The sequence below is a fragment of the Varanus komodoensis genome, unplaced genomic scaffold, assembly GCF_004798865.1.
Source record: "Varanus komodoensis strain SLA01 unplaced genomic scaffold, ASM479886v1 scaffold16, whole genome shotgun sequence".
NCBI lineage: Eukaryota > Metazoa > Chordata > Lepidosauria > Squamata > Varanidae > Varanus > Varanus komodoensis.
In genome coordinates, this window is record NW_025335468.1 from 804,858 (window position 1) to 832,514 (window position 27,657).

Here is a 27,657-nt window from a genome sequence, read left to right on the forward strand (position 1 = left end):
TCCCCCACCCCAGCTCGCCAGTGCTTTCTCTTTACAGCAAAGAAATGCTAGAGGGATTTCCCTCTCCAGATGGGCAGGGCAGGAAGGCATGCTGTTGAAGGCCTTCTCTCTCTCCCCTTTCTCGTCTTCTCTCGCTATGGTGATGATGATTTTCCACAGTGATTTAAAAAAAATTAATAGGCTGTATGGCAATGCATTCATAAGTATGGGTTGTTCTTAACTCGGATGTTCGTAACTTGAGTACTGCCTGTAGTTTTCACAGGGAAGGGTGGTATCCAGTTAACTCCTGTGCAGAATAGTTTCTGCCCATGGAAAGGAGAAGAGACAGTTCCTTCCTCTCTGTGGCCTGGGCATGCCCTCAAAATATGCTCCAGAGGATTGCAGGACCCTCCAAAGCAGGTGTATGTATGTCTGTGAGCAAGTTTAAATTTTCATTGCATGAGTGGAAGTTGCTTGCATAGCATTGGATTTTGCCCAAAGCCTGCTACCTGCTCTGAAAAAAAATAATAACCTTTAGTTTAATGAAACGTAACTTCATTGTACAAACATTGCTGGCACAATGCACCCTGAATGATAACCTTTGCTTTTCATATACTTGGTCTAAAGAGCTGGGAGGACTGAGATTTGTTCAACCTGCATTAGTGCAAGATAACCAACTTCAGCACTGCTTAAACATATAGGCTAGTCCATACCAGCTGGTCTTTTTGCAGCTTACAACTCCGGGGATTCTGCCACTGAGGATTTGCAGCAAAGGAGGTCTAAATTTCTGCACCGATTGAGCAACAAATGGACATAACACCGGGAGCATTTGCATTCTATACTGCCCAGATTTTCAGATGGATGTTGCTGCACAAAAACTACTTATGAATTGTAGTGCCCTGCCTTTCTCTGATGATTTCACCTTCACAGAAATGTAAAGAATCTGGAATTGTAGTGCTGGGCCTGACTTCATCAACATAGTGCCCTTACTGTTGAGCCCACACCAGTGTGATTTTCCTTCCAGGGATTTAGTGGGGTTAGCCTGTGGGGTTAGCCAACCCCAAGGGTTAGCCTGTGTTTCCAAAGACTGGAACGAAATGGCAAACTGGATGTGTAGCTCCTTTTGTAAACCAGCAGGGAGGCAGGAAAGGTCTAAGATCTGATCCAGCTGAAGAAAACAGAGTTCTTACACTCAACACTTGCCTTGGGTGCACATAAACAAGAGCATGATGACCATCTTTCACAGTACTGGCTGTGTCACCAACCTACCACATGATTTGGTCAGGCAGGTGAGGGGAGTTGGTTATCAAAAGGGTGTACCATCAATCCAGATTTGAAGGCTTGTAAATGGTGCAGCTGGTAGACTGCCTTTTGCCTTACGAACAGCTATACTACCATGGCAAAGGGTAAGAGCTATGCTACCTGCCACATACCATCCAGGGAAGATCCTGATTCTGTGGACAGGACTGCCCTGCCTTTCTCTGAGGCTCTTTAAAAAGTGCTGTGTTAGCACTAAGATCATGCTCAGGAGGTGTTTCAGTTTGTTAGTGATGGGCACTGAATTATTATTCGTCCTGATATTTATGTAGTCTTGGTATCTTGACACTGGTTGGAATGATCTTTTTATGGTTATTATGGATGGCAGTGCATTGCTTTTTATGTACCATGCTTTTGTTTTGAGCCACTTTGAGTGGCAGTCAATGTATATGGAAAATGGTAGTCAAATAAAGAAACTATGCATGTGTCCCATCTCATATTTAAGATATGACATGAAGGCCTTTCTCTGTGTGCTCCAACTTCAATGCTGAGGTGGGTGGTAACTGGGGAGAATACCTTTTGGTGGTGGCATCACATTTATGGAATGCACACCCTCAAAAGACTTGCATTAGAATTGCATAAGTGTGAGGTTGACTGAAGGGGGATGGACAGGCATTTGAGTTGCTGTTTATTGATCACTGACCAGAAGGTTTTAAAATCAAATGACTTTGTGTCGTCATTGTCATCATCATCATCATCATCATCATCATCAATTTAAGCCTGTCATTATCATCATCATCATCATCATCAATTTAAGCCTTGCCTCTGAGCTTCAGACACTTAAAACTCTTTTAATTTCATGACTTTTATTATTTTTGTCTATTATCTTTTGCTTTAAATGTTTTATTAAATTATTATCCATGGGACTATTCTTACCTGCTTTAAGAATTAGTCTTTTAAAAAGGAAAGTGTTCTAACAAATATCTAATTAAAGAAACTAATTCCCAGATGGATCCTACAAATACTCTGCTGCTGGAATAATGTATGAAAGCTGCCCGGAGAAAGAAACTAGTTTGGCTAGTGATGATACATCTGGGACTATTGAAAGGTACAGTCCTTCATTTAGTAGTAGAAATGATCTTTGAAAGGTGGAGAACTACTCTTTGTTTGAAGAAGAGAGAAGGTTGCAAAGGTTGAAAGAAGCATGGTAGCATGTACTGGCTGATGAGTGATGAGAAATTCAACAGCTGCTCATCATGGATGAGTTTAGGGTTAATGACTTTGCAGTCATGTGAGGTAGCATTTTGCTTCCTTGTGTATTTCTTTTCCTGGTTGCAGAACAACAGCACTGCCTGACACTTGTCAAGGGCATTAATTTCTAATGAATTAACATTCAAAAATACCATGTAGCAGAGCCTTCCTGATGTGGTTCCATACGGCACAGCCCTCCTGAACACAAATGGAGGATACATTTTCAGTTCTTATCAGAACAGAAACTCCCTGCAGGAGACTGTCAGTGAATCTGGAAGACTGGAAGACTGAAAGCGAATCTGGAATCTTCCCTTATGTGCAATTCTCTTAAAGAGAAGAGCTTTCCAACATAAAAATTTCCTCCAAAATTTTAGAGTGATACCAGGAATGCTGTACCATGTGAATGTGGAGGAAAAAGCATGCATTCAGGAGTAACCTCAGTGCCTGTTGCACATGGAAAAGCCTTGGTTCAAAAGTCCTCCACCAAGTCTGTTTTCCTTGGCTTCAAAACAAAGCCCAACAATTGTTCACAGATCACTTCACTGATCTCAGCAAAAGCAGTAGAGACCAAGGAAACATTTGCTATAAATAGCTTGAGCACTGTTTGCTGCCAGCCACTATGCAGTCATTTCCACCTTCTTAGCTCCAAGGGTTACAATTGTATCCCCATGACCAAGTGGGTTTTCAGTTGCTTGTCCAGCAGATGAGTGTGATACACCCAGAACACTGGCTCCTCTCACTGCTTCTTTCATTCTGTGAGTGTACCATCTTTCTCCAACCCCAGTGAACCAATTGGAAAAAGTTCACCATAAAGAGGCCAAGTGTAGAAAACAAGCACTACTGATGAAGGGAAAACCAGTGCATTTTTAAATTGTTGTAAACTGTTCAGAGAGCCAATTTGGCTATGGAGTCCAGTATATAAAAGCTTGTATAAATAAATAAAATAAATAAACCACACAGCTGTGAAGAGCTCAAGACTGGCATCTTATTCATCATATTGCTCTTAGCTTATGAGAACTGTGCCTGCATAAGGAGGAGCACAAGATCTTACAAAGGGAAGGAAAAGGAATCTTCAGAGAACTTGCCCTGGGGAAATGGAGGCTGGTGTTGACAACTCAAGTTGCTCAGTTTACCCTGAATGATTTATAGCACATTGCTATGCATGCCTGTTCGAAAGTAAGTCCCACCAAGCTCAGTGGGCAAAGGACCACAGCCTTAGGGTACAATCCTATACATGCTTGGAAAGAAAAAAAAAATCCTGTAATTCCCAGCATGTCCCAGCCAGTATACCTGGCTGGAGGGGTCATGGGACCTGAAGGACCATCTTCTATCTAAACTGATATAGGATTGCCTCTTTAGTGATAGTTGCCACTGAACAGTGCACCTGACAACGGCAGAATATCTACAGAAGAACTTTTTCAGCACCAGTGTTGGTCAATGGCCGCAGTGCCGTTCAAGCTACATCGTATCTCTGGCCGGTGATTGCTAGGTCATGGATAGAGTGCGGCTACAAGATTGCCTGCTTCTGAATTTGGCGGCTTTATGATAAGATCAAGACTCTTGGTCACATACTGCAGATCTTCGTTATTATTAGGATTCAGCTGTCTGAAGAAGCTCAGATATTCTGATTAAACTAGAAAGATCACAGTATTCCTGTTTCTTTGAGGGTACATGCCACTTTTTGCTGTTTTTGGTGAAAGTGGTCACTACTGCAGATGATTAGCTGCCTCAGGAGACTTCCATGGAAAATCACTGACCCAGAGAATAGTCTTCTTGGGCAAATCAGAAGACACTCAGACTATCTCTTCTGTGACGTTTGTGTATTCTACATGTACTCATATTAATAAAGCAGTTACTTTCTGTTTCATCAAATTATACTAAAGAAACTGGTCATTATCCAGACCAGTTTTTATAACTAGCACACCATGTCTAGAGCAGGAACTGATTCCAGCATTTGGCCCCCTCCTTTGTTTTGCATATCCCCATTTTTATATACAATTTTGTGGGCATCATCCTATGCAAATTTAGACAGAACAAAATCCTACAACTCACAGCACAACTCCACGGCTGGCTGGAGAATGCTGTGAATTGCAGGGTTTCTTCCACTGTCTAAACGTACATGGAATGGAGCTCTGCATGACTTAAACATTCCAAACAAAAGCATGTGGGTGGGTGGAGCTGTGATCCTTGCTTCAGAGAGTGAACCTTTTCACCCACAGAGCTGTAACAGATGACACAGCCTTGTTATTGTATCGTCCCACAGGTCTTGTGGGTTCATAAATGCATTTGTAATGGTTTTTGAAGGCTGGGGGGAATAATGGTACTAAAAGATTACTTCCAGAGAAGCAACAGCAATTGGGCCCATCAGCCCATTCTCTTTCAGCACATACTCATTTCCCAACCAATTAAGACTGGGATAAGCAAATGTTGCTGTGCAAATGGAGAGGCCCACAAATCTCTGGAGAGCCAAAGAAATTCATGTCTAAATCAGGAAGCGTGCAAATGACGACAGAGGTCTATGAGGCTGCTTATGAACATCTTTCCATTTTAAACCAGGGCATAACCTATGGTGCTATAAGACCGGACAGAATGGAGTGCGCATAGAGAACGAAAGCCTGGAGGAGTAATAGAATTCATAGAATTCTGGACCAAAATGGATGAACTAAAAGGTTATCTACTTGAACCTCCTACCTAAAAAGTAGGGCTGTCTATGTGAGCACACCCACTACCAATCAACCCACATAATCCAACAGCCACAGTCTCCCCCCACCCACACACACACCCTAGTGCACAGCATAATGATGCAAGCAGAGTAAATCAGGTTACCCAAGCAAGTGAACTTGCAGCAAGTCACATCTTTGCAGAGAAAATGGAAAACTGCATGGAAAAGCCTTTTCCATAGTTGTACCCCAGCTGTTGAATACTGGTTGTATACAATGTTGCCTAGAGCACTCTTAAGCAACTGTGAATGAGGAATGATGAACACATAAGAAAATCTGTGTCTAGCAGCTTTTCTACATGATTTTGTGTGTTCATCATTTCTCATTCAAAGTTGTTTTAGATATTGTTGTCACTGTCCAGTTTTCTTCTGGTTTTTAAAAACAATGTTGTGCATGTAGGGGAAAGGGTTGGAACAGGAACACTCCACTAGTATTTGTAAACACGAAACAAAGTGCTAGTCCCCACTAGTGCTGTTGTATCATTTCATTGCACCAGAGCATCACCTAGAGGTCATGTGGTGGAAAGGCAGGAAAAGAAAATAACCCATGTAGAGCACTGATGTTAATTCTGCAACAAAACTGGAAGTAGAAGCAGCAGATTGAACAGGCTTGTCTAGAAAAGGGCTTGGTGCCATTTCAGCACCAAACAAAGAACTTTTTATTTGCCCAGCCTTTTAGATCATACTGTAACCCTGATTTAGCTTTGCTGATCATTATTCTATATTCTCTATTTTCTTCTACTGTTCTCTGATCTTACCTGATGTCATTTTAATGCTGCATTTTATCATATTGTATTAATGTCTTGATTGTTCTTTTATTTTGTATGATGTCTAGGAAATGTTTTGGTTGGTTTATTAATTCTAAAAATTTTTAAAAAGCAGAGCCTAGATTTATGAGGTAGTGTGCTTGGTGGAAAATTCCTTTCTGTTTGGTGCCAAGTCTTAAGCTCACTTACATAATTTATTAAATCATGATCTTCATTGTATTGATAAACTATTGCAGTCTGCAACTTCCAGCAGAAGACTGCAAAACTTGTCATGCAACCACAAGTTAACAAAATATTGCAATTTACTATGGAGCTCTCTGACCAAAGCATTTCAGTGCAGTTCTTCCTATGCAGAGCTGATCTGACCCCAAGCAGGCTATTCCAAGCTCAAGTCAGACAGACTTTCTAACAACTTCTTCATGCTGGCCTCCCTAAAATAGAATTTCACAGCCTCACTAAGCAGCTCCTGTTCTGTTGTTCAGTTGCTTTATGGTGAAGGCAATGCTACCAATGTCTTACCTTGTCCTACAGCCACGACTGCATGCTATCCTTTCTTCACTAGCTCTTGTGAGCAATCTCCCATTCCTTCTTAAATAACTCCTCCCCCTTAATATTAGTTTTACACCATTTAAAATCCCATGTTTGCAGCCTTTCCTCCTATAAACTGTCTTACTACCTTCAAGAACATAGCTTTCTTTGGATTTGTTTCTAATTTCTGTGTCACACCAATGCTACAAGCGTGACAACAGTCTGATGGGCATTTTAGTCCCAGCTGCATATCACTGCTGCTTCTTACTTACTGGGGTGGGCAGTTTTGGAAGGCTGGAGTGCCTGAACCTTTTGGGGAGCATCACCAGAAGTTATTGTGCCACTGGAATCTCTTTTCTGGAACTTATAGGTACTCTTCTCCTTTTGTTTTATCCCAAGGAGTCTACAAATGCATAGGTCCTGAGGAGTTTTCTTTCAAATAACATGGCAATGCTGGATTCTTGAAACCTTGTGCTGTGAAATCCCACTAAGGGATGCTACTGGTCATGGGCTTCAGGAGACATCAAGATGTTACTCCTATGCCTAATTAAAAGGAGCATGTAGCATGGTCTCAGGTGACACATTCTAGGGAGAAAAACTCCTCTGGATTTAAAGGAAAATAACCACACACTCTCAATAGCTGCATTTGTGGCAGGCACATGACCAGCACTACCTCAGATTACTTTGAGTGGTATACCACTGATGGTTATCTTTGCATTTAATAGAATAATAGATTATTTAATTTAAAAACAGGAAGTGTTGAGGAAGAATAATCATCCACTAGTGCCATCCTTGATGAATGATTGTATCACTGCTCCTATGTGCTTGAGCACCTGGGGCTACAGAAGAATGCTTAGTGGAATTGGGACCTTGAGCTCCTGAGTTTCCATGAGGCAGTGACTGGCCTGGCACAATGATTCTTCCAAATTCTCATCACTGGCTTCCTAACTATGCTGAAAAAACATTTATCAACTGAAAAGTATAACACATTTCCTGGGTTTAAATAAACCACAGTCTCCGTTACCTATGTACCATTCAGATTAATGGCAAATTGTAAAAATACTCACAAGCATGGGGAAATACTGGCTAATATTAAGGTGAAGGAAGGCACAACAATCCCCCTGCCCCCAGAAAAGAAGTGACAGAAATGAAGTGACATTGTCACAATGCTAGATATGATGACAGCAAAGGCTTCAGATTAGCCCTTGGTGCTTGGAATTTAGAAGATTTCACCAGCAGGGAAAGTGTTTAAGACAGATTAAAAACCACATACTTCAAACTACTCTGACAAAGCTGCCTTTACAGATCACAGCAAGACAGATCTGAAGGGCTGATAGGCAGGGATTCATAGATAAGAAGACCAAGTGCCTGTTTGTGAAGGGGAACCAAAAAGTCACCTCTTTCTAGGAGGGTTTGTCAGACTTGCAAGAAAGAAAACCTCTCTACCATAGAACAGAAAGAAATGTTTCCCTGTAGTTACTAGGTTGCTCACCAAGACGACCTGGCAATATTAGTGCTAGGGACAGCATGCTGGGTTAGTGTGTTGGCAAATCAGATCCCAGCTCAGCCATGAAGGTCATAGAATGGCCTCAAGTCCATCCTTTGCAACTTCCACTTGAATATTTGGGGATGCAACAGGATCACTCCCCATTATATAGACCACAGTTGCTCAACCAATGCATCAGCCAATGCATATACCCCCTGGATGCAAGGATTGTGCAGTAGACTGAATTAGAAGATCTATCTAGCCCTTAAACTAAGACAAGAGCCCTCCCATACTCTAAAGACTTCAAATGGCATCATTCCAATGACACTGTGCCAAAAGGTAATAAGGTACAACTCCAGACTGTGTCATGGAAACAGCACCTGAACCACAAGAAACACATTTCATAAAAACAGGTATTCCTATTTTCAGAGAGGATAATAACCAAAGTTCTATATATATGGTGGTGAAATGATCCAGAAGGACCAGACGTTGTTGTTGGAGATTCCACTGATATAATCAGAAAGTAGGAAAAACAAATGAGGCAGTGGCTAAAATGCTTCCAACAAGGAAGGAGTGAGGGAAAGGCCCCCGTGTAGGCACAGGAACAGGCTTTTTGCTTCCGTTGACTAATTCTCATCTCCCGCTCACGCAAGGTGATGAGAGTCAGCCTGAAGCAGAGCAGACTGTGGAGCTCGAGAGGAGAATATTCTCTTCTGCTGGCAAAGGGCACATGTAGGCAGGCAAATGGCTGACTCTGGGACTGAATCCACTGCAGCAGGAGTTGCCCACACTGCATACACTATTGCCTTCAGACACTCACTGAACAGAACAACAGACAAGACACAGTCAGAAAGAGAAAAGAGCAAGGAAACTTACAGGAAAGACTTCATGTCCAAGCCTCGGTTCCGAATCTGCCCCACCATATGGTCCCAGCTCCCAGGGTTGGAGCGGCTACGGCCACCGGCTGTCCTGTGCTTGGAGCCAGCAGAAGTCCCTTGCCGTGATTGCCCACTCCGACAGCCCCGGGGGTTGCCACCAGAGGAAGTGGTGGTGTGGGACTGTAGGTGGCCCAGGCTCTGGCTGGTGGTGGGCTGGCTGTGGTTGGGTTTCTGGTGCTGGCTGAGTGGCTGTTGGAGGCTTTGCTGGCGCAAGAGGGTGCGCGGGCGCTGGCATTTCGGGTCTCCTGCTGAGGTGGGGATATACTCAAGGGTAGTGGCTGTGGACATGGTAGAATCCTCAAAACTTGGGGAGGTGAAGGGCAAGGGAAAGGAGAAAAAGGAGAAGAAGGTAAAGGGGCAGAATTGGAGGAAGGAAAAGTAGAGAGTTAGAGAGAAGATGCCCCAAAGCAGGACTCTCTCTGCCTGGCAGGTTGGGAAGAAACAAACTGCCCTTCGGGGCCGAGGCCCCACTTCTGCTTCTTGAGCAGCATACAGCCCCTGCCGGGTGGCCATTCTGGGGTCTTCGTCAGCCCACAGACCGTCTGCAATCTTCAGGTTCGGCTGTGTGAGATCACTTGTGAAGCGCTCTCTTTCTCCTGCTCCTTAGCTTGGAAGGAGGCGCAGAAAGCCAACCCTCATTTCAGAACTAATTAGGCTGCTCTATGGAGGTGACTCCCCAGGTACCTGCCCTGCTGCCTGTGACATGCCCAGCAACCGTCTTCCCCATTGGCTGAGCACCCTCTCCGAAGCGGCAGGGGGGCTAGGAGCCCTCACCTGTCCTGAAAAGACTGTCATGAGCACTGCTGCCTTTTCTGCCACTAAAAAGCACCTTCCGACTCTGATCGTGTCCTCCAGAGCACATAATTGTATCATAATTTAATTATAGAGAATTTTATTTCCCGTCTTTTATGGAAAAATTTCTGTGCTTTTAACAACTGGCATAGTAGCCATACATGGTACAAATGCAACTGCTACAGCTTTTCCTGCCACTGCTGGCTATGGAAAACTCCAGCTGTTGCATTTTTGCAGCAGTGAAAGGCACAGAAACCTGTCTAGCCTTGAATAAAGGCAATTGTTTTTACAGGTGTCTTAGAAACAGAATGAGTAAAATTGCACAGATTAGGGTATCAGTGTCAGGCCTGGCATTTGCTAGATCAAGCACTGATAGCATGTCAGTATTTATGTGCCCTAAAAGCTGCCTTCCTTCATTAAAGTATCTTCAGTGATATTTCAAATGCTGCTTCAGAGAGGAAATAGATTTCAAGGTGGCAGACCTGTATCTGCACACATGGGTCACTGTCATTGAGCTGAAAAACACGTTCATTCGTGTCTGAGTGCAATTTCACGTGAAAAAGAGGGTGTAGGAAGGAGTGCTGAGCATTTCTTCCATCCACTGTTTGCTCATCACCACATAACCCATCTATTCAGGTCATTTTTCTCCTGTCTAGGCTTAGCTCCAGGCACAAACATCAACTAGAAAAAAAAAAAGGTGCTAGGAGAACGGTTGCTTGGTGTCATGTGTGTGTGAAAGAGAGAGCGAGAGCTCTTACACCAGTTGAGTTTCCACTTGAAATAAATTTGGTGTCTTTCTTGGTTACTTGGTATGACCTGTGTTTGAAGATGCAGGTCTTCACAACTTGTTCTGTCCTCTGAAGCTGCACAGAAGCTTATCATTATATGGGAAAATCCTGAACTTGGGTTTTTGAGGTTGGTAGAAAAGACCCCTTGTTTGAGGTAAGGGTCACTATTTTCAGGCATGGCCATTCCAGACTTTGGGATTAGTGGACCTCCATAAATTCACAAGAGGAACAACTCCTGCATAAGTATTATGCAGAAATAACCTTGGGTTTGTTACCAATCATATACTCAACCAAGAACTGCAGCTAAGCATGGCCTCTTGGTGATAGGCATGTTTGCAAACAAGTGTATACCTTAAAAAGTGTTGTGTTTGAAAAGGTTGTAAGGAGGTAATCCCATGGGATGCACAAAATATGCACTGCCCCCCCACAAAGCCGTGTGTTTTGTGTGTAACCATCACTTTGGAAAGGGAAATAGGGGTTGTAGAAGAGGGAGGCAGGCAGAGGATGCATGCCATTCGAACCTAATGGGAGGGAGAAAGCCTCTTAGGGAGGCATTCTGCACGAGGGAAAAATTCAGGTAGGAGAAGAATTAAGTACCCCTCATCCTGCCCTTTTGCAGCTGTCAACGGCCGTTCAGAAATGGCTTTTTGAAAAATACTAAAAAACCCCAACCCAGCATCAAACCTTTAATAGACACATTTGCACATAACATGTAGTTGGTCCCTTCACTGAAAGGACAGGAGGAATGAATGAGGGGGAGGGGGATTTAAAGTGGCCCCACATTGGTACATGTGAGAGAGGCCCTTGCAGAGCGGTTCTGTAGCTGGTGGACAGCGAAGTACAGGACAGAACGGATGGCTTGGAAGACGGTAACAAGAATGCATAGAGCTGTCAAGAGACATGGCAGAGCCCCGCAGCTAACCATGCAGAGCAGGTGGCTGAGCGCACATCCCGAAACACAATGCAGACAACAGCTTAACCATTCAGCTGATGACGTGTGGAGAACAGATGAAAACACAGCAGGAAGCATGCGGGGAGTTGCCCAAAGGGCCCCATGGCCAAGATTGTTCATTTTCTGCTAGTCTGCACTTACAAGATTCTGTGGCCCTCTGATACATGGTACTGAATTTAGATTCCTGAAAATAAAAGAGGAACATGGGAAACTCCCTTATAGCCTTCTGTTATCTGTTTGTCTGCTTGGTTCAGTATTGTCTCCAGCAACTGTTTGTGGCTCTGTAGGATTTAGAAAAGTGTCTTCTCCCACATTCCACCAGTAGATACCTGGAGCTCGACCTGGCACCCAAATGAAAAGCCTGTCCTATCACTAAACTTATTTTCATTTTTTAAAGAAACGGATTACAAGAATTTACGTTTGTGGGATTATAATCACATTATACTGGCATTATTGAGGGCAGAGTTTCTGTGCCCTTTTTGGCTAACTGCCCCTCTATTATGACCCCACACCATATTCTGATATCTATCAAACATTACAGCCTTTTAGTTAACTGGCACTGCAGTTTTTCTTGCTCCAGATGCTATATTTAGCAGAGATCTAAGCATCAAGTTCATATACAATGTCTATGGATTGTACTGATGCACATCAGTACTTGACTCCCAGAACTTGCCTTTCAGTGGTTCAGAGTTTGTTTTCCTTTCCTTTTCTTTTTAATTTTTAAAGCCCCATTTAGAAACAGCCCTGCCTGCAGTTAAAAACAAAGCTGGCCTTAATAAATGGGAAGTGAATATGCAGGCAGGAGCATGGGAACATGACAAAGCATATGCAGCAGGATAAGACAGAGAGGCAGATACATTCAGGAAAACCCCAGAAGGACTAAGCAAGCTGCATGGCTGAACAATACACAGAGATGACCAATCACTGAAGCAGGCAGATGAGCACGTGACAGGAAAGAGGGGCACAGTCAGCTGATCACCCACCAGTCTTATTGTTACCCAGCGCCTTCTCCCCAAACACTGAGCACTGGACAGCACTCTAGAGCACACACATGGGGCTGGTAGCCACAAAATACCCACAGGCCACTTTGGGTACAAGAAAGCCAACCCAGTTCTTCAGCTTAACCAGGAAAACTTGGAAACCAGGATCCAACAATGGAAAGGTCCTAGGATCCCATATTTGCTGCTGGTCTGGCTGCAAAGCCACTGCTTTACCGAAAGCAGCAAAAATTGTGGTGCCAGTGATGCAATGGGAAAATAATTGTATCTTTTTGTATTATAAAGAGAAGAGGATGAGGATCAGAAGAGAGAGAGAGAGAGAGAGAGAGAGAGAGAGAGAGAGAGAGAGAGCGAAACAGAGGAAGAGAATTGTGAAAATCTGTATAAGCAAACTCCCCCTTTTTCTACCTTGAAAATTATTGCTGCTGCAGGTTGTACTGCAGACATCTCCTACCCATGAACCTGCTTGGATCCTGTACTGAGCTCCTAGGTCCAACGCACCTGCTGTCCCGCATGTGGCAGAAATGGACCTTTCCCAGCCACTGCTTTTTCCCCATTCAGTGACCTCATTTCAGTTTTCTATCAAATCCTAAATTAGTTCAATTTTCAACCTCTCAGTCACAGGAAACTAAAATTAGCTCCTCAAGGTCTGGAGCCAACAGAATATATAAATTCCCATCAAGGGAAATTTCTGTGTAGGAAGCAGTCCCAGTGCTGTAGGGACTGTACCAGCCTCATTTGGCATTCTGGTATATCTGTGGGTACCTTATCCCACTCCTAGCTCCTACCACAAGGCCATTGTGCAAGCAGACAGGAGGGCTATTTCAGCCAGACAGACAAAACAAAGTAGCACTCCATCACAAAAACACGCATGCCAGATACAGGGACAATCCAGTCACGAGAATCTTCATTATGAAAGATGTACGACAGATCAGTTCACACCACTGAAAACATCAAGAAATGCTTCAAAGCCTAGAACTAATTTAAATGTCAAAGAAACATGAACATGCTCTGGTATGTTTTCATCAGCAGTCTGAAGAAATGCTTCCACCCCAACTCTCGTTTTCAAGCTCTACACAACAGTAACTGCTAAAAACATATGGAACGTGTTTCTTCTTTGGAAGTATGTAGGGCAGATTCCTGCTAGATATCATTGATTGGATTGTTTGAGAAAAGAGCAGGCCAAGACAGTAAATGGTAATGCACGTGTACTCTTGATGGGTAAGGCTGTAGAACAGCAATTGATGATGGGCCTCAGAATGAATAACCTGGGGCAGGACAGGCTTTCAGAGAAATCTTTAATCAGTTCCCATTACGTGGGAAGATGAAATATTGTGCAGGATGAATTGCTCTAAGGGGGTACATTTAGAAATGTTCTTCCAAGTGAAATGTCCTTTCTGTGCCAACACATTTATAAAATACCTCTTTTAGGCTACAGAAATGACAATGCTAGCCTTTTTCAGATGTTATGGACTTCTTTGTTTGCAGAGGAGAGGTAGGAATGGGTTTCAAGATGCAAGGCTCCTCCCTAACCTGTTCACATGCATTAGGATGTACGAAAAGAGCTGGTGTGCCTATACACAGGGGTTCTCTTCACACCTCTCTTTGAAGATGCATAGATCAGAGGAAGAGACTGCCCCAGTGATGCTTTTCCCTTCACAAAAAGCATCACGGCTTCTGCCACCTTCTTGAAATCAAGCATGTTTGGGTCTGATGAGTGCCTACGTAGGAGACAGCTTGGGAATGCCATGTACCTGGCCTTGAAAATCTTGATGGAAGAAACATGAGCTATGGCTGTACTACACAAATCTGTGATCCGTAGCAACAAATAAGGGTTTGTTTATTTGTCTGCCAGCACCATCATGCCAAGGCCATAGAACCCAGAGGGGATCTGCATTTGAGCCTCCTTTCATTATCCAGGAGCACTGTGGCGATATTCATAGCACTGGAGTACATGCTAATAAATACAGTGCAGTTTCTATTGTGCTGAAAATGTGATCTTGTGTCACAGGCAAAGGCAACTGTGAGCTAAGAAAGAGGAGATGGAAAGGAGATGCATGTAGCATTTTTTTTTTAAATTCTCCCCATCTATTAGTTGTGTGCAAGTGTAATAGAGTGAAGGAGCAGAGAATTTAAAAAAGGGAGAAAGTGGGCAGCTCTTCCTGCCCCCTCACAGGAGAAGTGAAAAGAGGGAGGCTCTGGTGCTGCTCACTGCTGTTCTCCAACCTCCCAAGGGATGAAGCCAGCAGGATCAGCACCTCCTCCCCCTCCTCCCAAACACAATTCCCAAAAGCAGTGCAGTCCCTCTTTTGCCCTGACCTTCCCAAAAGTTAGTGCCAATGTTGTAAGCACCTTCTAAGATAACGTGATTTATTTCTGCATAAACACGTATAAGTGCTGTTGAACTCAAAAGCAAGGAAGTTTGCTTCTGAGTAAGTGCCACTGAATATAATGTAATTTTCTTCTGAGTGGACATGACGGGGCTCTTTGCAGGGGAGCGGGGAAGCAGCATTGCCTTTGTTCTTCAGTTCACTGGCCAAATGAGGGAAAGAGAGAGAGATCATGTGTGGGAGGGGACAAGGGATGTGGGGAAGCTTCTCCTTCCCAGAGTTGCTGCTGCTTTTTCAAAGCTGAAGGGCCCTTCCTCTTGCAGTGCCACTCCCCCTTCCAGCCCAATGCAGTGGGTACTGCTCTCCGCAGAAGAGTACCACAAATTTGTCACACACTGGAGTATGTCCTCCTCCAAAAAATGCTACATGCAAAGACCTTGTGATACAACAGGACTGAAGAAACCCAGGATGTAACGGCAGAAATAGTGTGAGAAGGAGTTTGGGATAAGCATCATGTGACTTGCTAGTGAATCAGGCATTGCAATGCTGGTAAAGTGCAGACCCCTCCCTAATCACCAGAACCTGATTATTGTTGTTATTATTATTAATAGTAAAAACAAATAACAATTAGGAATGTATACTGAATAATTAATAACCTTGGCATGCATGTTAAGAGCTTATTAAGAATGTCCATTCCCTTACAATGGAGCATGATTGCCTCTCATGCTTCTAGGTAGCAGTGCCTTGAGTAGCACTGCTCTGCACAGCAGTAACTTGCTTCTACAGCGGCAGTCATCACAAGAGAAGTTCCTGTGCCAGTGTAATTACCCCCCAATTCTCCTGCCATCAGTCCAGCTCCAGATATTGCAGGGTAAACAGATCTCAGTGGGTCCCCCACCACTGACTGAACCCCCTCCCTCTGACCACTGCCACTCCTTTGTGCTCTTCCCCCCCGGGAGCCCAATCCACACCACCTTACAGAGGGAGAAAGTAGGGTAAGGAGGCTTCTGGCGGGTCCATTTTCTTGTTTTGGACACTCAGTGAGGACAAGTGGACTGCAAAGGATGAGCAGTAACAGCAGTGACAGCCAGGTTGCTTGGAGGTTGGCAGTGGACCATCTCCTAAGGCAGAGGAGTGGAACTTTTCCTTCAGTCCAAGAGCTGAACTTAACTTCAGAGAAGATCTTGAAGCTATATTCTAGTGGTGGATGGGGCCAAGAAACAAAACAAAAGTACCCTAGCCTATTTTATCTGAAAACTCTTATCTTTTGTAACTAAGCGTTAACTCTTCTGCACAGGTTTCCTAAGCATTTCAACCTTCTAGAATGAAAACAAACAAAAGAGCTGGAAAACTACCGAACAATTGACGGTTGGGGGAAGGATAGTGGTGCCAGAAGACAGGGGCATTTGGGAAGCCTGGTGGGCAACATTAGATCCCCAGATGGGCTGGATTTGGACTAAGGCACTGAACTTCAACATCCCTGCCCTCTGGAGTGGCCTGCTGTAAGTGCAGATAACAACAAGCTAATTGTAATTCACAGATCTTTGTGTACTGAACAAAAGCACACAAATGTACTTATCAAATGTAGCTTAGCTAATGGTACTCAGAACTGTTGTTTAATGCAACTGATCAATAGAATTCAGCCTGCTTTCTCCAGCTGGGTGTGCGCTCCTCCTAAGAGGCTCTTGAAGCATGAATAAAAGCCTCAAACAAACCCTCCAAATGTGTGTGTGTGTGTGCACACGTGCCTTTCCAAACCACAAGGACTTTGTCTGCTTTTTATTTTAATGACAAGAGGCAGAGTCATCACCAAACATGGCTTTAACTGTGGTCCACATTACAGGTCATTAGCGTTTTGGTCTGTGGCTACGAATGCAACGCAACAAGAAAATTCAACAGGATGTCTCCTTTGGTATTAAGAATGGGGCAGCTGATTCAGCAAATGGATTACCAGATACCTCCTAAGTCCACAGCAGTTTTGAGAAGTCAGTTGAGTGATCATTCAGTTAGAGCCAAAAGACAGAGTGGATGCAATGAGATTACTGAACTTAATGGAAGACAAGCCTCGTAGTAAAGATCTTTCTGTTCAGGGTCCCCAAAATTTCTAGGACTGAGAAACAGGGCTGGAATGAACAGCACCTGGAGGGTCCATATCTGGGAAAATCCCTGGCAAGTAGCTCTTAACACGATTATGTGGTCATGTGGCCAGTACTGAGGTGATGAGACGGCCCACTGGGCAGACTTCTAGTCTGATGCAGTAGGGATGAAACTCTGATGTGCATCTGAGCAACCTGCTCACAAGCTGCTACAAGAGTAGGACTACTCCTTCCTGAGCCTTTAACCTCCCATCATTGCCTCTTTTTCTCCTAATTTCTTTTGTCCTTAATCTCTTGCCTTTTGACTGTAAACCTGAAGGCAGGGTTTGTTAGTAGTACCACTTAGCCAAGCAAGGGCAAACAATGGTAGCACTTGCTATGGGTGAAATCCTATTTCAGGCAGGAAATTCCTTTTTCTTTTACTTATTTGCATCCAGTGATGGCTTAGGGTTTTTGAGGAACCTTGGACAAAATCTTCCTCCATACCACCAGCTGTGCGGTTCTACCTCCTCAGCACTGCCACCGCTTGGTGGCAAAGAGCCGGGGAATACATAGACCATGGCGTCTCCTGCTCCTCCTGAGGGGCAGGTCAACCAGGAGATTACAATGGTGAAGAAGGGGCGCAACTCAAGGGGCTCTGGTCAGAGGGCTCCTGCTGAGCCTTGGGCACTTTGCAGGTGCTCAAGGATGCCTGCTGTTGCTGTTGGTCCTACTTGCCTATGCCAAGGACTAATTCTGGATACATTCACACTGCATGTGAGTGTGTGAGAGTGTGAATAAGAGAGAGCATGCATGCTATTTCTGCTCCTGAACATTTCTCATGGATCCCCACCCCACAGCTGTCTACTCCAAGCAGCCGCCAATGCCTTCCTGTGCTTTGCATGACTCCAACACAAAGGTGCCACAGAAGTAAAGCTCCCCCACAATCCCCATCATGGCTCCTAGGTGCAATGCCTTCTGGACCGGGAGGCACGTGCAGGCCTGAGGGAGACTCTCACTCACTTGGATAGGCTGAGCTTCCCTGCCGCTAGGTGGCTCTGAACCGTTTGCCATCGGCCTCTCCCCGCCTTCCCAATGCTGGGCTCGCTGTGGGCAGACACGCTGCTCTTCAGGCCGTCCTCTCGGAGCTGCTGCCTCTCCCCGTGGCGTCCTTCTCGCTCGCCTGCCAGCCCCGATGTGGCTGAGGCAGCCAGCTTTGCACCCGACAGCAATGAGCCACTGGGACATGTCGGGACAGGCAGGTGGCAGGCGGCAGTGAGCGGGAGGCCAGGCAGAGGGGAGGTAAAGAGAGAGAGAGAGAGAGAGTGAGAGATTGAGAGGAAGAGAGAGAAGGAGACAGACAGACAAGGGACAGACAGACAGAGAGAGAGAGAGAGAGACATCAGCACTGCAAAAGAAAGGGCTAAGAAGAGCCTTTGTTCCAGGCAAAGACAGCAGGCAGCCCACACTGGCTCGGCTGTGAAGTTACGATGGCAGCCAGAGTAACTTTTTTCCATAGACAACGAAGGGTTGAACAATGGATAAGACCGTTAGGAGAGGCACTGTGCAGGCCAAGGGAGAGAAAAGCCATGTTAGTGAGAGAGCTTACCACCACGATCACCACCACCACCACCACACAGTGCGGATGCAGAGAACACGCTGGGAGGGTGACCAAAACGGGCAACCCCGTCCTGTGCTGCAGAGGAGGGTGGGGTGGGGGCAGGAGAGCCAAAGGAGCCGGGGTGCACGGGGGGGGGGACCTGAGTGAGTTGCTTAAGGCAGTGGTTCTCAACCAATGGGGGCACCGTGTGAGCCTGGCAGGCCAAAGCCCGGGCAAGGCCTCTCAGAGACAGCGGGCTCCAGGGCCTCAATCAGGGCCCAAGGCCTTCAGTCCGTGGGCCAGCGCCTGAGCCACAGCTTCGCCTTGGGATACCTGTCATCTCAGCAGGCCCATGAAGCCCAAATCCAAGTATGCAAGCCAGCCACATGGTTGTGAGGCCTGCCCTCGATGCCAGCTGTCAGTGGCTTGATGCCAAGGTCAATGAACCTACCAGAAGCAGAACACTCTCCATTTCATCAGGGCCCAGGATTTTGAAGCCCCAAGTACTCCAAACGACAAGTCTGACACACAAAGTACCAGTGCACATGCCAGTAGTTGGGAACCACTGAATTAAAGGGCGGGAAGGAGAAGGAAGGGAAGGCAGGAGGGGTTGCTCGTCTCCATGGCCATATGTCCATGGGGAGGGGTGGAACATGTGGGGAAGGGATAGATTAGGGAAGAAGAGAAAGAAAGCTTGAACGGGAAAGCAGGAGAGGGGGAGGTGGGAAGTAGGGTGCGCATATACTCACTATATATGATCAATTCAGTGAAAAGAAACTCACTTGAGGGAAAGTCGTGGATCACCATATGGGGCGTAAGGTGATATGTTTAGTATAAACTCCTTGGGAGGGTAGGAGCTCCATTTCTGCTGCACTGTGTTGTCATTGTTATTCCAAAAGTCTCTGTCTAGATCACTAGATCAGCCGATGATGAGGGGAGAAAAAAAAGGGAAATACAAGAGAGAGAATCTAAATTCCTGCAAAAGGAGGAAGGAGAAAAGAAATAACCCAAACGAGAGACAGCGAGGTTAGAGTGGTGACTTCTCCTCCTGTGGAAGGTAAGCTCCATGCCTCACATCCATGTTTATACACACATACACTTAAATATATACATACATACATGCACACACACACACACACACATGGAGAGAGACATTGGAACAGAAGGAAGAGCTGGAGAAAGACAGGAGCAGGCACCTCCAGAAGCTGGTGTGGGGGGAGAGAGGGGGAGGGGGGAGAGAGAGAAAGAGAGAGAGAGAGAGAGTGATGGAGTATGCAGGTTGAAGAATTTTCCGTCAGAAGGTCTACACCTTGGCTTCTCAGGCCTCCACTTTGTCTCTTGCGAAGGACAGCTGATGTTTTCCATGCACTACATTTTTTTAAACCTTTGGTCTCTCCTGCCATCATTATTTGCCAGGCAGCTGGGGAGCCCTTTGAACATCTGCATCTAGCATGAAAGGAACACTAGTTTTGAAATGTTGGGAATTTCTCTTCCAGCCTAGGGGAATGGAATGTATTCCAGTTTCCTGTGCTAAATGCATACATAAACTAGAGAGCCAGAGGAAAAAAAAAACTAGCAAGAAGCCAACTGGCAAAGAACTTTGGTGAGTTCAGTTAAAAAGGACAGTTCTCAGGAGATGCTGGAGTCAACTTGGGTGCTCTGTACCAGGGGATGGTGTTGTAAAAAAGGTAAGAATTGTGGGATTGATATCTGTGGAAGAGACTCAGCCCATGTTCACTTGTTTTACTGAATCTAAATTTAAGAAAATCACTCTGAGAGAGGATTGCTTCAAGCAAGAACTGTGAACCTTCTTTCAGGGCCTGCCAGATAGTTATCCAGGAAAATGGAAATAGTAATACAGACCACTCTGCAGGCTTGTGCTCAAGAAGAAGCCACATCCCTCTGGGGGGCAGTGGCAGTGCAGCAGGCCCTCTCATGGAGGCTCTGCTTAGTTGTACAGAAGCACTCAGGGAGGGCATCTGCCTCAGGCTGGAGGCTGTGCAGTGGCAGCGCTCCCTAAGTAGGTCATACCACCACTCTGTGATCTGACAGAGCCTGACCAAACCGAGCTTCCAGTGATACCCAGCACTTGTCTTGCAGCACATGAGATCTAACAACAATGGCCTTTGAAGTCAAGTGGTTCTCTGGCAAATTTATTAGCGACATCAAAGTTTCCTCCCAGGCTATCTATATGCCTGCACTCAGCTTCTTCGCTGCTCATTAACTGCCCTTGCCCATCTCCGGCTTTTGGGGATGAAAAGCCTTCCCACTGGCCTCTTGAGACTCACACAGAGGGGAGATGAAAGGCCTGGGATAAAGGATAGCCATGTTTCACCAAGGGGCTCCAGGGTCATTCACAGAGCACAGAAGCACGGATTGAATGTAGTGAAGAAGTGGGGAGGTGGGAAAGCCATCCAGCACCTCCACTGTGCATCTCTGCCCATCTCCCTTCCCAAAGGGGATCAGAGGCATCACAGAAGCCTCTTGGAAGGCTGGCATGGGGCTGAGAAAGAGGGTCCGTTGCATTCCTCAGGGTTGACTGCAGCTGTTCCCAAGTCTAAGGACAGCTTCTTTGTGAGAAGAACAGTCTTGGTGCTGTTGCTTGGTGGTAGACCTGACCCACCTTCAGGCATAAGCACACTTGGCTTCCAGCAAGAGCAGAATGTACAAAGCCTGCCAGTGTCAAAGCACACAAGGAGAAACAACAGTTAGTGTCACACACTTATGATCAAAGAACATGTCTTTGGAGCTTGGCATCTAGTACAACTGGCTCAGCTAAGGATTTTGTTAATGGAAAGCAGGGCTGCCAGACACCTAAGCTACTGATAGGACAATGCTATGCATCCAAGGATTCAAGAGACATCTATACACGCACACACATTTTCACACACACACACACAGAGATAAACGTACAAGTGCCTATTTAGATGTCTATGAGCACACACACATATGCACGATCACAAACAAATGCATGCATAAACACAAATGCACACAAACAAGCAGAAATTCACCAGTCCACCTGTTTTGAGTATCACCACCAAAGTTGGCTTCTTTGATACAGGGCAGAAAATGTGAGATATCCATACTTTTAAGGGAAGACTCCTTCTACCAGATCACCACAGCTTCACAGTGGCCAAGATACCTTCATTGAGCTTCACCACTGAACTCCATGGAACAAATGTCTAGTGTCCCTTATTGTAGGAAATTTGACTCAGCAGCGACATAGGCAGATGGCAGAGAGGAATTGTTGGTAAGCTTGTATGATCATACCGGAAGGCAAAACACCACCCATGTTATGAAACTGATACTAAATCATGCTCTCAAGAAATGTGGCTTTTTAGTCATGCTTGAAGATGAGATTAAACATCAGTTTCACCATATGGGAGTACATTTAGGAGAAATTGTTTTTATGGAAGCACAACAGAGAAATGCCACCTCATTGGAATGCATTCCTGTGCTAAGCAATCATCTTGCCCTCAAATATTCTTGCGCCATGAATGGAAAGGACTGGAGGAATGAAGACCCATCTTCAGTGGAAGTACAGATACATAGTGGAGCCAAGGGAATATAACCCACCCACTCTCAAAGCTTGTGCCACCACACTGCTTGGCCGAGTGGCTTCATCTGCTATCATAAGTCCTCCTCTACCTTGCTTTGATAAGCAAAGTCAAAGGGAATGCTTGTTAAAACTGCTATCCTACATACATTTACTATGGAGTGAGTTCCCCTGGCCCCAGTGCAACTGACTTCCAAGTAAATATGCATAGGCTTGTGCCATCCAGTTCCAATCCTATGCTGTTTACTTGGAAGTCCATACCATTGAAATCAGTGGGGCTTTAATTCCAAGGAATATGCAGGTTTGCACAATATGTCTTCTCTATTTCATGGGACATCATTTGCCTGACACCACCTCTCCCTACCAGCCTCAGGGAGAAAAAGAAAGGAGGAGCCAGAAGAGGTGCAGCTCAGTTGGCTGAGCGGAACCATCTGTCAACAGAGCAGGAACTTTTGGAACTGTTTTTGGGAAGCAAGAAGATAAAGTATAATCTTAACATCATTCAAGGATTAGGTTACGAGTGCAGATTGGATGTACATCTATAAAATGTTTGGAAACATTGCTAAATCAAAAGTAAGCATTCTAGGTCTTTTTTCTGAGGCTATGAAATCTAAACAAACTGGACATGTTCTTTGCAGCGTTTATCCCACTTCCTTCCCACAACTTCTGTCCTAAAAGTTCTGAGGAAATGTAAAAGTAGGGACAGACATTCAGCTAAATAGCACATGTTCCTACAAAGCAGCCGTGGGAAGCCTCCTTCAGTCCAAGGGCCACATTCAGTTTTGGAAAAGCTTGGGGGTGGAGACTGCATTTCACTGGAAAGTGAGGCTCAAGGCAAAAAGGGCAGAGCCAAAATACCAGTATATTGTAGTGCAATGCTAGTAATTAAGTCTTTGGAGAGGCATTTTAGCATTCAGAGTCGGATGGGGATAGGAAGAAGCTAGATAAAAGCTGGGAAACCATCCAGTGACCAGTGGTGGGGGGAAGAGAGTGGAGCCAGAGGAAGAGGGCATGGACATCTGGCAAACCCCTGGGGGTGGATGGGGACCCCACGCGAGTGTGGTCCATTGGGCTAAAGCTCTGCACTGCTCCTATAGACCAAGGTGGGGAGGATCATATCATATCACTGGATTCGAACAACAGAGACAACCATCATGGGTTGTTGTGTCACCTGGACTTTGACCAACTCCCACAGGGTGGCTTGTTTGGAGACAACAAACCACCCTGACAACCCATGGCTTGCTCTTGGGGTGGCTGAACCCACGATAGATTGTCGCGTTTCCTGAACCCGCTTGACTAACCCCATTATGGGTCCAGGGAAGTTGTGAGCAAACCCTTTGCCGTCCTTGCTGAGCTTGCCCAAGCCACCTGCAGTGACAGCCGTTCCAGTAATGCCCAAGCCGCACTTTAGAGTAAGTGTCCCACAAGCAGCCATGAAATCTGTCAAAACCACCCCGTTTAGCCCTATCAGAAAACTGCTCAAAGACAAACTCTTTATTTGACAATTCTCAAAAGAAGGTGCAAGTGAAAAGGAGGGGTGTAGATCTTACCTTTTCAGGGTACCTAGAGGCTGAGGGAAGTGTGGAAAAGATGGAGGGGACTGAGAACTGCCAAGGCAAAATACAGAACTAGAAGATCACACCTGAAAGGGAGAGGCATAGTCGCCATCCCCTACTGTGAGCAAAAATCCCTTTACAGCTTTGCTTTTCTCTCGTCGGCTCACCAATTCCATAAACAGCCCACACTGCATAGCTTATTTGCAGCTGGGTTGCTCTGTCATGTGATCTCATCCTATATGTAGGGTGATGAGAAGAAAGACTCGGAAGTGTTTCTGGAGAAGGAAGCCTGCTGTAAAGTTTTCTCCAAACTGGAAAGAATAAAGCTGCACATGTAATTCTTCCAGTTCAGGGTAAGGAAGAACACAGGCAATGATGGGAATTTAGAAACAGGCTTAATCTTCAACTTTTCCCCTCAAAAAAGGGCGGGGGGGGGGCAACAAGAAGATCCAGAGGAGATTAAAACATAGTTACAGGAACAAACATTTCTTTTACCATTTGTCCCACTGTAGGCGGTTCTCTGAGACTTCACCATTGCAAAACTTATTACCAAGTCATTTTATGAACATGCACAGCTTTAAAGGAACCTGGACCAGGTCCACTGGAATTTTTTCAGCATGAATATTTATTATTGCTTTTACATAAATAGCTGAAAAGCAGATTATGTGGCCAGTCCTGATTGGAGCAAAAATGATCTCTACAAACCAAAAATGTGGGGACATCATGCTGACGTGCAGTAACTTGAATGTATCGAATAGGCACAGAAAAGCCAGTCACTGTCACTGTCCCTTATGTCCATTCTGAAAGGGGCTAAGAGGTTTTTACTACGTTTGGAATTATGGCTAGGCCTGAGACTAAGTTTTAGAGGAAGAAAATATCTATAGTTGGCCCTTCCATGTGGGGGCTTTATCAGAGACAGCAAAATATCGGCCTCTTCTTCAAGTGCAGATGGCCCTCTGTGTAAGCCAACAATGCAGTTTGGGATTTGACTCCTTTGGCAGCCTGCATCCTGTTGATCTCATATGTCTATAGAAAGAGAGTTTGAAATTCCAAGCGTGTGCCTGGGGAAAATAGGGTGGCCACTTATGCATCATCAAAGGAAAAAGAAGAGCTGTTATCAAAAAAAGAGGACGAAAGAAGAAACCAAATTGCATAAAATGAGATGTGTTGTAATGTGAATTGATACCCATAGATGCACATTTAGAAATTACTACTATCAATTAAAACGTGGTACATCTCACCATAGTGAAGAAGACTGTGACCAGGTGATCTGTGTGCTGTACAGGTACTCACTGGTGATGGGCAACTTCAGGGCCTGCAGTGTTTTTGTTCTTCATCTGTAATTTGGACTTGGACCAGGCCACCCTTCAAGCAGAGGATGCCTTCAAGTAGGGGACTGCCCTTTGACAGCCCTCCAAAGAGAGGGTTATCTTTTGTAGAGGCACAGTCACTTTAGGCAGATATGTTAATGGAGCAGATACTGTACTATGTACAGTATGGGTGGGTGGGTGAAGGGTGGCTGATATGCAACAGAGATGGGGTTTTGTTGTTGCTGTTGTTGAGGGATAGCTTTTGGACTCTTGAGCTGTCTTGGGATGCAGAGGTGGGTCTAGAGGTGTCAGATATGTGATCTCTTGGGAAGAACGTAAGGGAAATAGAAATGTGATAGTTTCATTTAGCTAAGTGTAAATGAAGGAAGCAGGACCACTAGTGTTTGAATCATGGAACAGGGACCCTGGAAGTGAGAACATTTTGGACATAGTGTTTGGTAGCAAACATGAGTGTGGAAGAGCAGAGTGTTTAGGCAAATGATTACACGGACTGCAGCAGTATCACGAGTTCATGTGCATCCAGTGGTGGGGTACGTTTGTATTTGGATCAGGAGAGTGGGGAGGTGTTCCTAGGACCACTGCAGTTTGTGTGAATGTGGATACCCAGCTTTTGAAATGAATGCAGGCATAATAGGCAACACATTCCCAAGAAGTGTCTTCATGTAGCATTTGGGATCCAGCACTGTTTCCAACCCATGCACTCTAATCATCCCTCCTCCGACTTACTTAATGGCCTTCTTTTCACTGCGGCCTCTGCTGGAATCTGGAGTTCCCACTGTCTCCAAGGAGTTTTTGTAACGCTTGCCCTGAAATTAAAGAGAAAGGAAGAAGTGAATGAGTGTGAGGAGGAAAGGTTTTGCCTTTGAAAGGGCAAATAGAAAGAGGTCCGCATAGGTCGTTTTCCCTTTGGCAAGAGCACCACTTTTGTTTGTTATCCAGAGGTGCATAACAGCAACTTGGTCCAGCAGGCCACTGGCAAGCAGAACATTTGCATAAGGAGACTATAAGGTAATTTGGGGAGGAATGTTGGAAAACACCTTCCCTCTGCTGCTGCATCATCCCCCAGTGCACACATGCTAATTACAGTTCAGCAATATCTTTGCTAAAGCTAAGGCTGCAAACAGATTACTTCATAAAGATGAGCTCACTTAGTCCTATAATTTTACATGCATTTCCTCTTTGCAGATAAATCCCACTAAGCAGCTAAGGAACCAATTAGCAAGCCAAAGCCAGAATGGCAAAATGATAAAGCTGGAACTGAACATACATATCTAACAAGAGCAGAAGACATGGCAAGGTCTGCCAAAAAACAAACAAAACAAAATGGAGTGCGCCTTATTTGTGATCAACACATTCCAAAACAGAAAAGCTCTGATGACTCCAATGTGGCAACCACCAAATGATGCTTTCACTTACTACAAAAATACCCAGGCATCTACATTAGCAAACTTTCTAGAGCTGGAGTTTATGAAGAAAGGACTTAAGGACAAAGAGAAAATAGGTGTGAGTTTGTGTTGGGTTCTTGCAGAGTTCAGCTATTAGTATTTATTGAATTTACATGTCATGAAATTGACCCAAGGCCCTCACATTTAGCTTCTGTTATAATACTTCTGTGACATGTAAAACTACAAGAGGCACGCAAGACATTTTGAGTTTTTTCCATTAAACTATTGAGCTCTAACCAGATTATATAAAGGCAGTGCATGGTCTTTTTTTCTACCCCCTCCTCTTTTTTCTCAAGATTTTCTTCTTTTCTCCTTTTTTGTCAAAGGGAACAGGAATGTACTGATTGTGCAAATCCTAAGATTACTTTGTGCAATTATCTCCAGGTCTTTGTGCTACTTTCCTTTTTTTCTTGTCATGTTCCTGGGTAAGAAAAAGTTAAAGACAACATATGCCTCAATAATTGCATGTATATGGTACTTGTTCTTATTCCTTAAATGCCCATGATCTACTGTATTACTTTAACTGGTTAAGCATTTTACTATTTTTGTGCAATAAAATTTGAATTCTGAGGAAGGAATGACAAGGACTTTCTATAAATATTCACCAAACTAGCTTTTTGACAGTCAGCTAGAAAAGAGTGATCTGTGTGGAACACCAAATCTGATTATTCCAAGTCCATGCCATTCCATTGGACTTTGCCATGAACAAAACAAGGATTCCCACATTGTGCACTGAAGCATCCGAGCCTTAATGATAACAGCTGGGCCCATGCGGATCATTAATATAAAGCCATCTTAAGGGATCGAAGTTGGAAAGGGGTTGGCTTTCAGTGGTGAGGAGTAATCATAGTTTACAATTAAGCTGATGGGAACTGTTGAATGTTTTTGGTTTCTGAAAATCAAATCACTGCAGTTTAATTGCCCGTCCCTAGAAGGAACATGTTCTGTGTAGTTTTTATTATTGCCACTTCCTCCACACCCTGTAGGGTATTTTTAACCACATGTTTTATTCAGCTTAGGGTTCTTATAAAGTTATATTCATTGGCTAAGGGGCATAATCAAAATTAAAGATTCAAGTTGATCAAATGGTTCTTCAAAAAAGTAGTTTGCAAAACACACACAAGCTTTCTTTTTAAAGAGCAAGATTTTAGAGTTTGGTTCTTTGGCATTGATGGACAATTATTTATAAAGCTCTAGATCACCATGGGCTGCTATGAAAGCACTTTAAAAAAACACCAGGGAGTTTTTTTATTTCTTATTTCTACTGCTGTGAATGAAAAAAGTTAATTGATAAGCTGAGGTTCACAAG

General features: G+C 44.6%; 1 protein-coding gene across 4 annotated transcripts in view; it reads right to left on the reverse strand.

The window, feature by feature from the left end:
• SYT7 (synaptotagmin 7) overlaps positions 1-27,657 on the reverse strand; it is a 228,636-nt gene that overhangs the window by 49,286 nt on the left and 151,693 nt on the right. For 2 of the 4 annotated variants that reach the window (XM_044425696.1, XM_044425695.1), the window contains 4 exons: positions 25,630-25,709; positions 19,243-19,374; positions 17,884-18,099; positions 8,864-9,229 (listed from right to left, as the gene is read on the reverse strand). In XM_044425696.1, coding sequence (XP_044281631.1) covers positions 8,864-9,229; positions 17,884-18,099; positions 19,243-19,374; positions 25,630-25,709 — 794 coding nt within the window. The remainder of the gene's footprint in view (positions 1-8,863; positions 9,230-17,883; positions 18,100-19,242; positions 19,375-25,629; positions 25,710-27,657) is intronic. The other 2 variants (XM_044425698.1, XM_044425697.1) reach the window with 1 other exon arrangement.